Raw genomic sequence first — 18,133 nt, forward strand, 5'->3', positions numbered from 1 at the left:
GAGTGACGTCAGAAAAGGCTTAAAGTAATCAATGTACTTATATATTGCTTTCTTATTCTTGACACTTCTCCCAGTCATATACTTCTAGCTTGGAGTTGTATTTTTATGATAACTTAGCTAAAGTATTTCACCTTTTAATGTGTATAGTATTGCTTACCAGGTGTGTCCAATCAATTTTGTAACCACTCCCTCTTCCAATTAGGGCTAATTGGAAAAGCTGTTCAAAAGAGGACATTGTATTTCCTTTTTTTGTACTCGCTGACGAAGGCCATGCTGCCTAAACGTGTCGGTTTAAATGTTCTATTGAACATGCCATACTAATAAAGGCATTTTAATTAATTTTATGAAGAGTGCCTTGGTCCTCCTTTTTGATGACCAATTCACCCCTTTTACCAAAGAGCACCTTCTATCTACCAAAATGTACTATTGTGTACTATTGTGTACCTTGTGTACCTCCTCTTTCTACTAGTTAAAAATACTATTACGTTTGTTAAAGGGATACGTCGGGATTTTGGCTGCCCACAGAGACATAAAAATGGTAGCCACAGGTTCATCTGACTGGTGAAGTAGATAAAGGGCTTCATTGCCAAAATCCAGAAGCGACCCTTTAACTTGCACGAGCTGCATTTGAAGTTGCATGTGATCGTATCCACTGCTAGATAAACAAAGATTTTGGGGGAAACTGTATCACGCCCGCAACCTTTCATGACACGGCAGGGAAATAGGGAAATCATTACAATCTGTCAACATTAAAATGATCATAAAGTTTTTCCTACTGATTATTTGGCTTTGTTTTTAAATTACATCGTATTTCCAAGTCACTATAATGCACTTTTGTGAAAATCATAATCGGTGCCAATTGAGAACACATTTAGAATGTTCAGTCTTCAAAACAATATTGTGAATAAAACAGGCAACCCATGATTAGCCTGTCTCAATGGAGAAATGAATAAAAAGGTGACCATTATCATCAGCTCTCACCACATTATGCAGAGAACTAGGGAGCCACTGAGTTTGTGAGCTGACATTTAAAAAAAGGTGGATGACTATTCAGAGCAACAGCGGAAGGAAAAACACAGGCTGGCATGTTGCAGATCACTGGTCCGAGGTGTGATATTCAGTGTGCACAATGAGTTCTGTATACAGCGCATTAATAAACAAAGCCGTCAGCAATGCTGCCGACCGCCACCGACCTGCTGCATGATGCACGACGGAAGCTTTCCCTTCGTAAAAAAATACTCACACCACTGAGATGTAGCATGGACTGTAAGCACGTACACACACACACACACATACAATAATTCATTCACGATACATACACAACAACATTTCAATAAATCAAAGCCCTGCGCTCCTAAGTGAGACCAATTTATTCCTCTTCCTAACCTAAGTCTTACGCTAAAGCTACCCCCTCGAAACAGCAGATGAAACGGACCGGTCAGCCATTCCTCTTGAAGATCACTATTCTTACGTCGCAAACAGCTTTTGTTCGTACCCAGTACTGCAGGAATATAATTATTCCTCTAGGTCTCATTCAATCTGTGTGTTTCTCTCCCTCTCTTCATCTTCCACTCTTAAAATGAGAGCCCTTGGTGGCGTCCTTCTCTGTCCTTGCGAGGGGGAAGCTGAGCCGTATAAGGGATGTTCCGGTTAGTATCGAGACACACTGAAGGCGATACCTGGGCGGTGGAAGTGGACTGGTGGCGTTTTTTAATGATGGCGGCGCAGGAAAAGGCTGGTTCTAATGCCAGCAGACGGACCATCATTAATGCAGTAGATCACATCCTAAAACTTGACACACTGCAGGGGTAAAGAGCCACCGCACCGGGCCTGCTGAAGACATCTAAACGCCTGGGGCCAATTAGTTACACCTCTCACTTGGCATCTTCCTGGAGATGGAGCTGGGGGCCGCTACTCACAGACACACACTGGATAAACCCACTGTGGGCCCATAATGCTTAGAGACAGGGCCCCATGGAGATGGCAGCCCAGCTTGGTGCAAGACAGAGAAAATCAGCTAGCTAGAGCCAATGTTCATAATTGCAAATCACTTTGGACCGAAACATGAAGCCATGCCATTAAGTGTGGCTTCTCCATACACTATCCATCCCTATGAGATCATAAGAGGACTCAGTCCAGCGCCCACTCATAAAACATAGATTACAGCCATTCCAGGAACCCGGGGCGTAATACTGCCAATGGGAAAACATTACTTATTCAAGAAAATAATAAATCACAGCGACTCCTTTCAGATAAGATATTAATGGTACGGGGAGAGGAGGATATGTGGAGCCCCTAACAAGTCATTGATCTAAAGCGCTGGTAATATGGGAGAGAGAAGATAACACAGAGCACCATGGGTTACACCTTGATCACACCTACAGTGCTATTCCGCAAAATGGTACTCGGCATCAACTGGATGTGTGTGCAACGAAAGTTCAACATTCACCTTCTACCATTTCTGTCAATCCGTCTACGCATGCAGTTTAACACATACGTTCCATAAATCCACTGTATGCAAGACACAGAATGCACTTCAACTAACTCTGCAACGCAATGCAAAAAAACTAATGAATGTACTTCTGGTGTCCTGAAATGCAGTGGTGGAAAAAGTACTCAATTGTCATACTTGAGTAAAAGATAACTTCCTAGAAAATGACAAGAAAAAGTGAAAGTCACCCAGTAAAATACTAGAGTAAAAGTCTAAGTCTTTGGTTTTAAATATACTTAAGTATCAAAAGTAAAAGTATAAATCATTTCACATTCCTTATATTAAGCAAACCAGACAGCTCAATTTTCTTGTTTTTCTTTTATTGACGGATAGCCAAGGGCACACTCCAACTAATTTACAAACAAAGAAAGTGTGTTTAGTGAGTCTGCCAGATCAGAGGGAGTAGGGATGACCAGGGATGCGCTCTTGATAAGTGTGTGAATTGGACCATTTTCCTGTCAAAATGTAATGAGTACCTTTGGGTGTCAGGGAAAATGTATGGAGTAAAAAGTACATTGTTTTCTTTAGGAATGTAGTGAAGTAAAAGTATTACTTTCAAGTATTTTTACACCACTGCTGAAATGTAACGACGCTGTCGGTGTGATCGAGGCGTTACAGCACCAATTCAAGAATTTTGGTAAGAAGGAGAAAGATAGAATAAAACAGGAGACAACAAATTGCTTGTTTGTTGCCATTCACTGCAGCAGATATCCCAGGGTATCGCAGCTTCCATGAAGTTTCATTTAAGACCTTTTTAATGCCACTTGGAATGCCATTTAATATCAATTTTGAGGCCTGCGCCCACCACACACCTCCAAAGGTTACCCTCCGGAAATGATCCCATGTTGGCAAAAATGTATATTTTTAAGGATGGCTCTTTCAAAGACTATAGCCTACATGGCTCATATTATCAGGCAGGTGTGCTATTTTAGCAATGAGCATTCTCCTGGAGCCTAACGGACATAGTAGCATAGTGGCTAGGCTACAGGTACAACTGCATGGGTTGCCCATCTGCATGTCTTTCTTCTACTCCAATGGGCTAATCATTGGCTAGATCACAAACTCTAAGCGTTCAGAATTTTGGCTTAGATACCAATACCAACTATAATCACACTCAATACCACTGAAAAAAATGCCTTCAAGTAAAACATACAACGCTGTTACTGTATAAAAACAAGTGGTCATCTCGCCATCTGGAGAGGTAGGCCACAGGGTGTACAGGCTTTTCAATCAGCACTGCCACGTCAGCTTAACAAGGTCCTGGTGAGCAGCTGATTTGTTGAATCTGTTGTTTCCGTTGAGATGTTTCTACAACTTGATTGGAGTCCACCTGTGGTCAATTCAATTGATTGGACATGATTTGGAAAGGCACACACCTATCTATATAAGATCCCACAGTTGACAGAACAAAACCAAGACACGAGGTCGAAGGAATTGTCCGTAGAGCTCCGAGACAGGATTGTGTCGAGGCACAGATCTGGGGAAGGGTACAGTGAACCCTGACACTGGGAGTGCAGGCTTTTTATCCAACCCTGCATAACACACCAGAGTCCGCTTATCAAGAACCTCATTTGTGTTTTATAACGTGGTGTGTTTGAGCAGGGCTGGAGCTAATGACTGCACACCCGATAGGGTTGTGCCACCCTGCAACTACAACCAAATACTTTGTCTTTATAAAATAATTCCCTCATTCAATAAATCAGGGATCAAATGCCTAAGGTGGGTGAGATAGCTAACTAAGATGTTTATCTATTTGTAAGGTTAAAATATTCAGTGTACAGTATAGGAGTTACTTGTCAATTAGGCTATTCTAAAATCGTTTTTAAACTTTGTCAACATTACATGGCCAGTATTGAATAGAGGATAATCCTAGCCAATTTTGAGCGCTTGAGACACTGTTTTACAACAGGAGTATGCAACTGCACACTTTGCCCATGTATCAACTACTTGTTGGCTATTTGCGGTTAAAAACTGGGGCGGATTGGCCATTTGGCAAATGCCAGATGGGGGGGGATATTTCTTTGTTGGGTGGGCTGGTGGAAAAATGTTAACGTTTACATGGCCCGAGTTACCACTGGCTGACATTGGACATCACCTCGATAAAATAATGTTCGGTAGTTAAATGAAACAAAACATTATTTATAAAAAGCAAGCTATTAATGTGGGCTGGTGTGGATAAAATGCGACTAATTATTGTCCTAGTCCACCCCTGGTCATACAGGTGTAAAGTTATTTTAAGTGCAGGTGTAAAGTTATTTTAGGACATCAGACATGACAATAACATTAACGCATGCTAATAGCTAACTAGCGAAATTGTTAACTCAGAGCCATTTGCATTGCTAAATTACAGCCTAAGGTTAGCTAGCTAACATTGAACCTGGTTGGTTAGACACCTGCAGATTCATGCAGGGTAGTAACATCATGAGTTGGGATTATGGTTCATTGTTTACCTAACTAGCTAGCTACATGTCTTAACAAAAAAAAGACTCCAGTGTGCAAGTAACCATTTCAGGTGCGTTTGTAAATTCAGTCTGGCCATCTACTCCGATATGAGAGCACTCTCGTCTGAGTGTGCAAGAGCACAGAATAATTGATGAATTTACGAACGCTCAACACTCGTCGAAAATGGCCGGTGTCAGTAAAAGTCAGCAGAAAAAGCATAATTAAATTGTTACCAACAGCACAGTTAGTCACCAAAGCTCTGGATAACATGAACAGCCTAACCAGCTATGCTAGGGCAAGTAAAATGGTCTAAGTTTGGGTGGGGGCTAAAGCTTAAAAGGGTGTGAACGATGCTGAATAGGTGTAGACACAGAATGCCTCTCGTGTAGGTACCAAAACATTTAAAGGCCCTTTTCTCAAAAGTGAGGTTACAAGTTCATCAACGTTCAAAGCAGAATTACTTTCCCATTGTTCCCCAAATGCATTTTGTAGCTCTGGGTCTCTGCTTTTATCAAATGTAAAAAACACAATTTCAAATTTTGCTACATAAGACCGAATCAAGGCGATCGGTCACATTTTACCTGCTGCGCAAATGTCTCTCCTCTCACTCTCCTCTGGTATAATCCATAATCCATTTTGGTATAAATCATAACTAACTCACTCAAAACAGGAACATTTTACATTTGGCTAGAAATTCAAAAGGAAATTATTTAAACTGAGATAAATTTCCTCCTGTGTTCCAACTACAGCTGAAGTCGGAAGTTTACATACACTTAGGTTGGAGACATTAAACACTCATTTTTCAACCACTCCACAAATTTATTGTTAACAAACTATAGTTTTGGCAAGTCGGTTAGGACATCTACTTTGTGCATGACACAAGTCATTTTTCCAACAATTGTTTACAGACAGACAGTGGTCCAGAAGTTTACATACACTAAGTTGACTGTGCCTTTAAACAGCTTGAAAAATTAGACAATGATGTAATGGCTTTAGAAGCTTCTGATAGGCTAATTGACATAATTTGAGTCAATTGGAGGTGTACCTGTGGATGTATTTCAAGGCCTACATTCAAACTAGTGCCTCTTTGCTTGACATCATGGGAAAATCAAAATAAATCAGCCAAGACCTCGAAAAAAATTGTAGACCTCCACAAGTCTGGTTCACCCTTGGGAGCAATTTTCAAATGCCTGAAGGTACCACGTTCATCTGTACAAACAATAGCATGCAAATATAAACAACATAGGACCACGCAGCCATCATACCGCTCAAGAAGGAGACGCGTTCTGTCTCCTAGAGATGAACTTACTTTGGTGCGAAAAGTGAAAATCAATCCCAGAACAACAGCAAAGGACCTTGTGAAGATGCTGGAGGAAACAGGTATAAACATATCCACAGCAAAACGAGTCCTATATCGACAGAACCTGAAAGGCCGCTAAGCAAGGAAGAAGCCAATGCTCCAAAACCGCCATAAAAAAGCCAGACTACAATTTGCAACTGCACATGGGGACAAAGATCATACTTTTTGGAAAAATGTCCTCTGGTCTGATGAAACAAAAATAGAACTGTTTGGCCATAATGATCATTGTTATGTTTGGAGGAAAAGGGGGAGGCTTGCAAGCCGAAGAACACCATCCCAACCGTGATGCACGGGGGTGGCAGCATCATGTTGTGGGGGTGCTTTGCTGCAGGAGAGACTGGTGCACTTCACAAAGTAGATGGCATCATGAGGTAAGAAAATTATGTGGAAATATTGAAGCAACCTCTCAAGACATCAGTCAGAAAGTTAAAGCTTGGTCGCAAATGGGTCTTCCAAATGGACAATGACCCCAAGCATACTTCCAAAGTTGTGGCAAAATTGCTTAAGGACAAAAAAGGCAAAAAAGGCCAACAAACCTGACTCAGTTACACCAGCTCTGTCAGGAGGAATGGGCCAAAATTCACAAAACTTATTGTGGGAAGCTTGTGGAAGGCTACCCGAAATGTTTGACCCAAGTTAAACAATTTAAAGGCAATGCTACCAAATACTAATTGAGTGTATGTAAACTTCTGACCCACTGGGAATGTGATGAAAGGAATAAAAGCTGAAATAAATCATTTTCTCTACTATTATTCTGACATTTCACATTTTTAAAATAAAAAGAGGTGATCTAACTGACCTAAGACAGATTTTTTACTAGGATTATATGTCAGAAATTGTGAAAAACTGAGTTTAAATGTATTAGTATAAGGTGTATGTAAACTTCAACACTATATATCCCCCCACTAGAATCCCATTCTTTAATGAAGACGGCTTCTCTGTCCTGGAAGGGGAAATCAATCATGTCCAGGCCCAAGGACATGTACTAGTCTGTGGCAAACTAAATTCCAGAACTGGACAAGAACCTGACACCCTCAGCACAGATGGGAACAAACACACCTACTATACATGGAGGTGACAGCATTCCCTCCCCCATATGCCCCCCTTGGCACAACTACGACAACATAAACAACAAAAACGGGTCACAACTCCTGCAGCTCTGTCGCAAGGTAGGCTTCAATGTTAGGCTTCGAGGGGACTCTAACATTAGGTACACCTATAGATTATCTCTTGGCAGTAGTACTGTAGACTACTTTATCAATGACCTCAAAAAAGCTGCACTTTCCTTGAATTATTTGTGGGTCTGTGTAATCGTGTGTGTCTCATGTGGTCATCAGGAGATTAGGAAGTGAATCTGTTTCCACATTTTGTGGGCAGTGTGCACATAGCTGGTCTTCTCTTGAGAGCCAGGTCTGCCTAAGGCTGCCTTTCTCAATAGTAAGGCTATGGTCACTGAATCTGTACATAGTCAAAGCTTTCCTTAATTTTGGGTCAGTCACAGTGGTCAGGTATTCTGCCACTGTGTACTCTCTGTTTAGGGCCATATAGCATCATAGTTTGCTCAGTTTTTCTGAAATGTATTTTCAATGTGTCAAGCAATTATCTTTTTATTTTCTCATGATTTAGTTGGGTCTAATTGTGTTGCTGTCCTGGGGTTCTAATTCTGCTCTGCATGCATTATTTGTTGTTTTACGTTGTACATGGAGAATAAGTATGTAACATTTTGTGTTCCTTTTGATGGCATAGAAGGCCCTTCTTGCCTTGTCTCTCAGATCGTTCACAACTTTGTGGAAGTTAACTGGGGCGCTGTTTAGGTTGAGGTCTGTGTAGTTTTTGTGTGCTCTAGGGCAACAGTGTCTAGAGGGAATTTGTATGTGTGGTCCTGGCAACTGGACCTTTTCAAATCAAATCCAATTTTATTTGTCACATACACATGGTTAGCAGATGTTAATGCGAGTGTAGCGGAATGCTTGTGCATCTAGTTCCGACAACGAGTAATCTAACCTAACAATTTCACAACAACTACCTTATACACACAAGTGTAAAGGGATGAAGAATATGTAAATAACGGCATAGGCAAGATGCAGTAGATGGTATCGAGTACAGTATATACCCTACATTACTAATTGCATATGTGTATGTAAACATTATATTAAGTGGCATTGTTTAAAGTGTCTAGTGATACATTTTTTACATACATTTTTCCAATATTAAAGTGGCTGGAGTTGAGTCAGTATGTTGGCCGCAGCCACTCAATGTTCGTGGTGGCTGTTTAACACTCTGATGGCCTTGAGATAGAAGCTGTTTTTCAGTCTCTCGGTCCCTGCTTTGATGCACCTGTACGGACCCTGCCTTCTGGATGATAGCTGGGTGAACAGGCAGTGGCTCGGGTGGTTGTTGTCCTTGATCTTTATGGCCTTCCTGTGACATCGGGTGGTGTAGGTGACCTGGAGGGCAGGTAGTTTGCCCCGGGTGATGCGTTGTGCAGACCTCACTACCCTCTGGAGAGCCTTACGGTTGTGGGCGGAGCAGTTTCCGTACCAGGCGGTGATACAGCCTGACAGGATGCTCTCGATTGTGCATCTGTAAAAGTTAGTGAGTGCTTTTGGTGACAAGCCAAATTTCTTCAGCCTCCTGAGGTTGAAGAGGAGCTGTTGAGCCTTCTTCACCACGCTGTCTGTGTGGGTGGACAAATTCAGGTTTGTCCGTGATGTGTATGCCGAGGAACTTAAAACTTACTACCCTCTCCACTACTGTTCCGTCGATGTGGATAGGGGGCTGCTCCCTCTGCTGTTTCCTGAAGTCCACGGTCATCCCCTTTGTTTTGTTGACATTGAGAGTGAGGTTATTTTCCTGACACCACACTCCGAGGGCCCTCACCTCCTCCCTGTAGGCCGTCTCGTCGTTGTTGGCAATCAAGCCTACCACTGTAGTGTTGTCTGCAAACTTGATGATTGAGTCGGAGGCGTGCATGGCCACGCAGTCGTGGGTGAACAGGGAATACAGGAGAGGGCTCAGAACGCACCCTTGGCCCCAGTGTTGAGGATCAGTGGGGTGGAGATGTTGTTATCTACCCTCACCACCTGGGGGCGGCCCATCAGGAAGTCCAGTACCCAGTCGCACAGGGCGGGGTCGAGACCCAGGGTCTCGAGCTTGATGACTAGTTTGGAGGGTACTATGGTGTTAAATGCTGAGCTGTAGTCGATGAACAGCATTCTCACATAGGTATTCCTCTTATCCAGATGGGTTAGGGCAGTGTGGTTGCGATTGCGTCGTCTGTGGACCTATTGGGGCGGTAAGGAAATTGGAGTGGATCTAGGGTGTCAGGTAGGGTGGAGGTGATATGGTCCTTAACTAGTCTCTCAAAGCACTTCATTAAGACGGAAGTGAGTGATACGGGGAAGTAGACATTTACCTGAGTTACCTTAGCTTTCTTGGGAACGGTAACAATGGTGGCCTTATATGTGTCGCGGGAAGTTAGAATAACAATGATCCAGGGTTTTACCAGACCTGGTAGCACAATAGATATGCTGATATAATTTAGGGAGTCTTGTTTTCAGATTAGCCTTGTTAAAATCCCCAGCTACAATGAATGCAGCCTCAGGATATGTGCTTTCCAGTTTACATAGAGTTCAGGGCCGTCAATGTGTCTGCTTGGGGGGGAATGTATGTGGCTGTGATTATAATCGAAGAGAATCCTCTTGGTAGATAATGCGCTCGACATTTGATTGTGAGGAATTCTAAGTCAGGTGAACAGAAGGACTTGAGTATGTTGTTATGATCACACCATGTCTCGTTAATCATAAGGCATAACCCCCCCCCCCCCCCCCCCCGCCCCTCTTCTTACCAGAAAGATGCTTGTGTTTGTCGCCGTGATGCGTGAAGAAACCAGCTGGCTTTACCGACTCCGATAGCGTGTCTCGAGTGAGCCATGTTTCCGTGAAACAAAGAACGTTACAGTCTCTGATGTCCCTCTGGAATGCTACACTTGCTCAGATTTCATCAACCTTGTTGTCAAGAGACTGGACATTAGCGAGTAGTATGCTCGGGAGTGGTGCGTGATGTGCCCGTCTTCAGAGCCTGCCCCTTTTACGGCGTCTTTGTTTTGGTTCGCCGGCAGGGATCCGATCCATTGTCCTGGGTGGTGGGCAAAACACAGGATCCGCTTCAGGAAAGTCGTATTCCTGATCGTAATGATGGTGAGTTGACGTTGCTCTTATATCCAGTAGTTCCTCCCGACTGTATGTAATAAAACCTAAGATTACCTGGGGTACCATGTAAGAAATAACACGTAAAAAAACAAAATACTGCATACTTTCCTAGGAACACGAAGCGAGGCGGCCATCTCTGTCGGCGCCTGAAGTATTTTTTGGAACACCATTACTTTTGTCTTACTGAGATTTACTGTCAGGGTCCAGGTCTGACAGAATCTGTGCAGAAGATCTAGGTGCTGCTGTAGGCCCTCCTTGGTTGGGGACAGAATCACCAGATCATCAGCCAACAGACATTTGACTTCAGATTCTAGTAGGGTGAGGCTGGGTGCTGCAGACTGTTCTAGTGCCCTCACCAATATCTACCTACACACACACACACAAAAGTTTGGGGTCACATACAAATGTCCTTGTTTTTTTAAAGAAATGCACATTTTTTACATTAAAAGAACATCAAATTGATCAGAAATACAATGTTGATGACTATTGTAGCTGGAAACGGCAGATTTATGAAATATCTACATAGGCATAGAGGCCCATTATCAGCAACCATCACTCCTGTGTTCCAATGACACACTGAGCTAGCTAATTCAAGTTTATCATTTTAGAAGGCTAATTGATCATTAGAAAACCCTTTTGCAATTATGTTTGCCACAGCTGAAAACTGTTAATCTGATTAAAGAAGCAATTTCTGGAGCATCAGCATTTGTGGGTTCGATTGCAGGCTCAAAATGGCCAGAAACAAAGACCTTTCTTCTTAAACTCGTCAGTCTATTCTTGTTCTGAGAAATTAAGGCTATTACATGTGAGAAATTGCCATACAATGCTGTGTACAGCTCCCTTTACGGAACAGAGCAAACTGTCTCTAACCAGAATAGAAAGAGGAGTGGGAGGCCCCAGTGAACAACTGAGCAAGAGGACAAGTACATGAGAGTGTCTAGTTTGAGAAACAGTCCTCAACCGGCAATCGAACCCACAAATGCTGATGCTCCAGATACTCAACTAGTCTAAAGGCCAGTTTTATTGATCTTTAATCAGATCAACATTTTTCAGCTGTGCTAACATAATTGCAAAAGTGTTTCTAATGATCAATTAGCCTTTTATAAACTTGGATTAGCTGACACAACGTGCCATTGGAACACAGGAGTGATTGTTGCTGATAATGGGCCTCTGTACACATGTAGATATTCATAAAAAAGCTGCCTTTCCAGATACAATAGTCATTTACAACATTAACAATGTCTACAATGATTTCTGATTGATCAATTTTAAGTTGTTTTAATGGACAGAAAAATATGCTTTTCTTTTAAAAACGAGGACATTTCCAAGTGACCCTAAACCTTTGAACGGTGGTGTATCTTGAAGAGGGTGGGACTTAAGCTGCATCCCTGTCTCAACCCACGACCCTGTGGAAAGAAATGTGTTGCTTGTGTGCATTGATTTTATAATGTTGTGAGCTTTTTTTTCCCCAACACCACTTTCCATGAATTTGTATAGCATGCCAAATTGATTCAAACGCTTTTTTTTAAATCAACAAAGCACAAGAAGACTTTGCTGTTGTTTGGTTTGTTTGTTTGTCAAATAGGGTGTGCTAATTTGATATTTGCTCAGTGCATTGTTTTCACTGAGGAAATGTATGAGTCTGCTGTTAATTCTCCCTCTCCCCCCCTCTCCCTGTTCCCCATAAAGTGTCTGCAATTCTCATCCATGGCTGCACAAACAGAATTAAACACCATGCCTATTGGCCACAGTATGAAAAAGCTGCTGAGACAGATAGGCAAGCAGACCTGCCATCACCCCTACTGTCGTTCCAAGTGACCCGGCTCTTTGATGGAGTCAGATGGGAGAGCTCATTAAGTCCTTTAGGGGTGGACAGGGAAGCAAGCACTGCCTGCTGTGTTAAAACAGGCTGATTAATTCAGGTCACAGTTTAGTAATGAGGTCAGTTTTACCATTTCATGAAATTAATAAAGCCTATCTAGCCTCCACAAACAAACCTGTTGAAATATCCCTATTATGTTACAGGCTATCCAAGCAACACCACATCTCAGGGTATCCCCATCACAATAATTAGCACCATAGTCAACCTACTCCTCTCACAAATCACATTCTCTCTTGTTAGGATTGTCTTCTGAAAACGGCCAATTCTTACTGAGGGTTCTGTAACCACGGTAACCCGCTGTGTCCCTCTCTGAGGTTGTGGCTGGAACCGGGCCCACCCGTAGCTCTGCTGAGGGCCTGCCTCCTCACCAGGAGTCCTGCAGAGCTGAGAGCCTTGGTATTTCAGAACATAAGGCTGTTTGTTATAGACCTAATGGCCACACCTGCCACTGTATGACATTATACTAGGGCCCACAAGAGTGATGTATACATTTCATTTTTAATATGACAACTAAGCTAACAAAAGCAAGTTATGCGTTTTTCATTCAGATGTTACTTATTCATCTTTATCTTTAGGTTCCGTGGTTGCCAACCTTGGGGTATTTACTCCTGCTAATTTAATATTTAATTGTTTTTGTGTGTACACATTTTACTTCAAACTTAATGTAGCTTATCAAGTCTAGATTGTAAATATCCTGAAATCCTATCCCGAAAATGCTAACCTGGACAATTAAACCAACTTCATCAACCCGCTTCAATATCCCAGAGCCACTCACGGATATTCTTAGGAAGTTTTCAAAAGTAGCGGACACCCATTACTTTGTCGTTGCCAGAGGATGCCAGAAGACGCCGGAAAGGGATGCGAGCAGGTCGTAACTCCCGGGATATTCAAACTATTGTTGGAAATAAACTCTCCTCTGAGTGCCCATGAACTTTAAACAATGCACTCCAGCAAAACTTAATTCACATCCAGACCACCACCCACAAGAACCCAGGACAATTTACCAAGCTAAAAGTCATCCGTCGTGAAAGACATTTTATTCTAACCAGACTGCTCATCTTAAAAAAGAAAACCCAAAACAATGGCACAGACAAACAGGTGTCTAGAATGAAAAAAGGACCCTCTCTAAAAATCAATATTCCTGACTATGTTCAAAACAACAAAGTTGGAATAGCAAATTAAATTAAAACAACCGGATGACTCAGGTCAGCCAATCACTAACCCCCGTGGACACAACCCTATCAGCCTTCCTACCTATCCCGCAGCCTCTCCCGGAACTCAAACCCAGGGAGGTGTATGATAAGCCGCGTGTGGTAAAAATCAACAAAGCCCCCAGCCCCGACGGCGTGCCACAGCGGATCCTACAAGAATTCGTATGCAACGTCTGTGACATCCTCAATTCTTCACTCCAGCTAGGTGAATTCCCCTCCCAGTGGAAAGAAGCCACAGTCCTGCCCATCCCCAAGACCCACCCTCCGTTGGTCAACTAGCTACGGCCAATATCCCGGACATCACAACCACCAAAATTGCTGAGAACGTCACTGCCACCTGGATGAAAGAAGACATAACACCCAACATAGACCACAACATAGACCACAGACAGTTTGGAAGCCGACCAGAAAGATAATCTTCCCACGCACTCGTTACCCTCCTGGACTGTTTATACAAGCAATCAGACATCCCATCACCACCACTGACTTTTCCAAAGGCATTTGACAATTTATTTATTTTTTAAAATCGACCACACCATAACCATTGAATGCCTAATCCAACTGGGTGTCAGACCTGCCTTCAAAGCAGCCAACAACAGGTACGCTACCAAGACAGTCTCTCAGACTGCCAGGCAGTGTGGATCAAGGAACGTCCCTCTCATCTTCCTTGCGGTCATAGACAGTGTAGCCCGGGATGTTGACAATAGGTGGCAATATGTTGACGATCTAAATCTGGTCCACACGTGTACAACAGGAAACATCAGCACACCGCAGCAGGCCCTGAAAAACTTTGACACGTGGGTTCATGTAAGCAGAATGTTACTGAATCCTGCCTCTCCGGATCGAGGGCCAGAATCTCAAAGTGTGTCATAGTGAATATTTTAGGGGTAATTGTACAGGAGGACTTGCAATGGGGCGAGCAGGTTGTTACTATGGTAACCAATAGCAACATAAAACTTATCCTTCACTGCCTTAAAAAAGGTTTGATTTGTCACAGGAAGACCGGATGAGCATTTACACAGGCAACATACGCCCCACCCTGGAGAATCCCGCTCCAGCATGGCACAGCTCACTGACCCAGGCCCAGTCTGATGACCTGAAGCATATTCAAAAGAGAGCATGCCGCACCATCCTAGGAGAATAATCCAGTTATATTGAGGCACTTCAGACCCTGTCCCTACCCTGGCTTCATGAAAGACCAGACACAACTCTGCATCGACTTCGCTGTCAGCCTCCTAACATCTAAATTCAGAGACTGGCTACCCCCCTGACTCGAACCAAAGCGACAGGCAAGAACATCGCAGCCAAAACAAACTGACCATAACAAAGTGTAGAACTGAACAGTACATGAAGTCAACAATCCCACATTTCTGCTCATTGATTAATGAGACACCAAGACTACAGGACATGATCGATGTACATTTTTTCTTTACTCTTAATTTTTTGTTGCTCTTATCCATTAATAGGTTGTATGCTCATGGATTACAGTTTGTATTGACTGCTATGAGTGTAACAAATGTAAAAAAACAGTTGGTTAAGATCTCAATTTTCCTTTCAAATAAATGAGCAGATAATGTGTTGCAAGAGAAAGGAGAAGCTTTCAGTGGTCTCTAGGTGTAGTCATGGGTATTCATCAAACGCTGGGGTAGAAATATTCTGAAAGTCAACACTGACGGTGATCAACAGGGTACTATCGTAAATACGGGCAACAATGACTTGGCCTAAACATTCTGACCATTCATTTTCAGAAGAGACAGGCACCCGAGAGACGGCAAACATGGAAGATGTAATCTGTTTGAGGGGCTGAACATGTTGGCATTGTTACACTCAGCCCTTGCTGTGGATGGGAACTAATGTTATCTCCCATGATGCAACACTCCCATTGTGAGGGGCAAAATCCTGTGACCCGATTTGTAACTTGTGCACAGCTGTGGTTGCCATGGATACCACTAGACATGGGGGTAATTAGTGTGCTTATTACACAGGTGTGATAAGAAGCTAACATCCTTGAAACTCCAGTCAACCCAGCTACCTGGCTGGATAGCTTAATCAAGTCTAGAAGGATGTTCTTTTAGAGAGGAGAGGTGTGCAGAGGTGAGCAGATGTGCAATGCACAAAATAGCCTGAGAATAAGATGCAGGCCTAGCTATTGTTTGACCAGGTGAAGTTAAGTCAGTAGCATCTCCCTGACAAAGAGCTTGCCTTCAGATACTGAGATACTGTGCCTGGTCCTATGACACTTAATCCTGCAACAGCTTGCTCCACCGTCACCCAACCTCCTGACGTTTGTTTCCCCTTATCCTAGAGACGCTGCTGGCACGCAAAAGACCGGGACTAGGGAAACTGTAGCTTTGATAGGGGAGAGAAAGCGAGAGAGATAGATGCAGAGAGTTCCAGGAACAGGGCAGCGCTTATCACCAGGTTGAAGGGGTTCAGCAAGGGGTTGACAGACTCGGGCGATGCTGCTGCTAGGCTAGCACTGCCTTCTCTAGTGTTCTGCTCTCCCCTCTCTCATTCAGGGCCCAGTGTTTGCTTAGGAGCCAGTAAAAGTGACACCAGCAGCTGTCTAAACAACCCGGTCCGACCACCAATGGGGGCACCCTGGCCCCCCGCCAAGACCCCACATCTCCCCCTCCCCATTTCTACGCTGCTCTGTCCTCCCACTGTCCACACTGGGGAAACTAGAGGAGATGAGGAGGAGCAGGTAGAGGTCGAGAAAAAGGAGGAGCAGCAGGAGGGGGAGGAAGAAGATGAGGAGGAAGGGGGGAAAGGAGAAGATGGTGAGGACCACTGTAATGATTTGTGATTATGTCTAATCACTGTGGAAGAATGTCAGGTGTTAGGATGTAGTTTAACAAATGGCATACTTTCAGTTTAGCTTACTTCAATTGACCACCAACGGCATCCTACTTAGATTTTTGATAAATTGATCAGTGGTACTCCCACTGAGCTAGTGCAGAACGAAAACCACCGTATTTATCAGTATCAAGTAACCTAATTTCCCATCTAAATGGGAGCATCCACTGCCATGTAAAAAAATAGGTTGTTGTGACTTGGTGAAGCAGAAAACCTGTAATTGCCTGAGTGATTACACTTAAATTGGCTTCAAACCACTCTCTCACGGCACTACTGTCTGGAAAGACCAGGCCCTCCATCCCTTATCCTGTACTGCCTATACCACATTTCCAGGTAGGCCTGGTGGTTTATGCACAATTTAAATTTAAATTTTTTAGGCTATTGTGTTTTGACATGGCATGTCAGAGTGCTATGTATGTGTGAAGAAATATCCTCTCTGGGCGGCTGCAGCAGGACTCACCAGAGCAGGCATCATGAGGTCAGCCAGGTACACGAAGGCCGCTCCCAGGGCGAAGCCCACCGCCACGGGGACAAAAGCAAACGAGCCGTACTTCCCCGAATCCTCCGCCATGTCTATGGCCGGAGCCAGCAACGACCAATAGGACGCCGCCAACATCACCTGAGGGAGAAGCAAAAAGGAAGTCACAGTTAGTGGGAATTATTATCTGCTGTGTTCAGTGAGTCAGCCTTCAACTCCGAGTGGGGACGTTCAGTTGGCGTCAAAACACCCCAGTGTTCACCAAAACAGAAAGACGATAGAAAAAGTCCTTGGAGGATCTCACTCTTTTGGAACAGGGATGTTGTGGAATGATAAAGGTGACCGCATTCCCTCAGAAACATTTGGAATGAGGGCATGAATTGAATGCAGTAACACAAATAACGAAAGGGGACAGAGGGCAAAAAATAAACAACGCCTTCAAAATTGAAAAAAGGCCTGAAGAAATCTTGCTAAAGAGATAAGACTCTCCAAGTCTGCAACTGTGACTCAGTGGACGGTTTCCTTTGAGGTGTGAATTTTGAGTGGACAGTAACTGGAAGGGAAGCACAATTCTCCTAGACTTCGTCACTGGCGATGTCTCAGTTTACCCATGGAAGATTTGATTTCACACACACCCAGCCCACCCACCCAATAGTCGTCTGGAATACGTCACACACACACACACACACACACCTATATGCCTTGGCACTTTCCACAGTACACAGGGGTGGATGATTGAATAATGCATACACGTCTGGGGTTTCGGCCCTCGCTCCTCCTGAGCCATCGGGGAGTGTGAGTGTGTACACCGTACTGTTCAGTTCAAAGGGAACCTCCACAAAAGCCGCCAGCCTCAGAGCATCCAACACACTACTTCCCAATAGCTTGATCAAAGACTCATTAATTCAACCTTCACTAGGGCACAGCAGTGGAATAATGAGAAGCAAAGCCCACGGAGAGGAGTGTGTGTTGAGTTTCGGTCTCACCGATGGCCTTATCCCAGCTCCTCTGGGAACAGAAATAATAGCATTGGATAGCACCCATGGCAAAAACAGGATTGGTCATCAGCCGACTCGCTTCAGGCAACGGATTAAGACCTAATTCGGAGTCATCGATACAACTTGTTTGTTCATAGTGCCACCGGTACCGGTAGTGGGCTCAAATAATGTCCCTATTTAAAGACTGTTCGCAGGCAAGGACAT

At 43.6% G+C, this 18,133-nt stretch overlaps 1 protein-coding gene across 3 annotated transcripts in view; it reads right to left on the reverse strand.

The window, feature by feature from the left end:
• LOC110491446 (zinc transporter ZIP11) overlaps positions 1 to 18,133 on the reverse strand; it is a 136,323-nt gene that overhangs the window by 93,566 nt on the left and 24,624 nt on the right. For all 3 annotated transcript variants that reach the window (XM_021564907.2, XM_021564906.2, XM_036946293.1), the window contains exon 4: positions 16,914 to 17,072. In XM_021564907.2, the coding sequence (XP_021420582.2) occupies positions 16,914 to 17,072 (159 nt within the window). The remainder of the gene's footprint in view (positions 1 to 16,913; positions 17,073 to 18,133) is intronic.

Source organism: Oncorhynchus mykiss, chromosome 16 (genome assembly GCF_013265735.2).
Source record: "Oncorhynchus mykiss isolate Arlee chromosome 16, USDA_OmykA_1.1, whole genome shotgun sequence".
Lineage (NCBI taxonomy): Eukaryota > Metazoa > Chordata > Actinopteri > Salmoniformes > Salmonidae > Oncorhynchus > Oncorhynchus mykiss.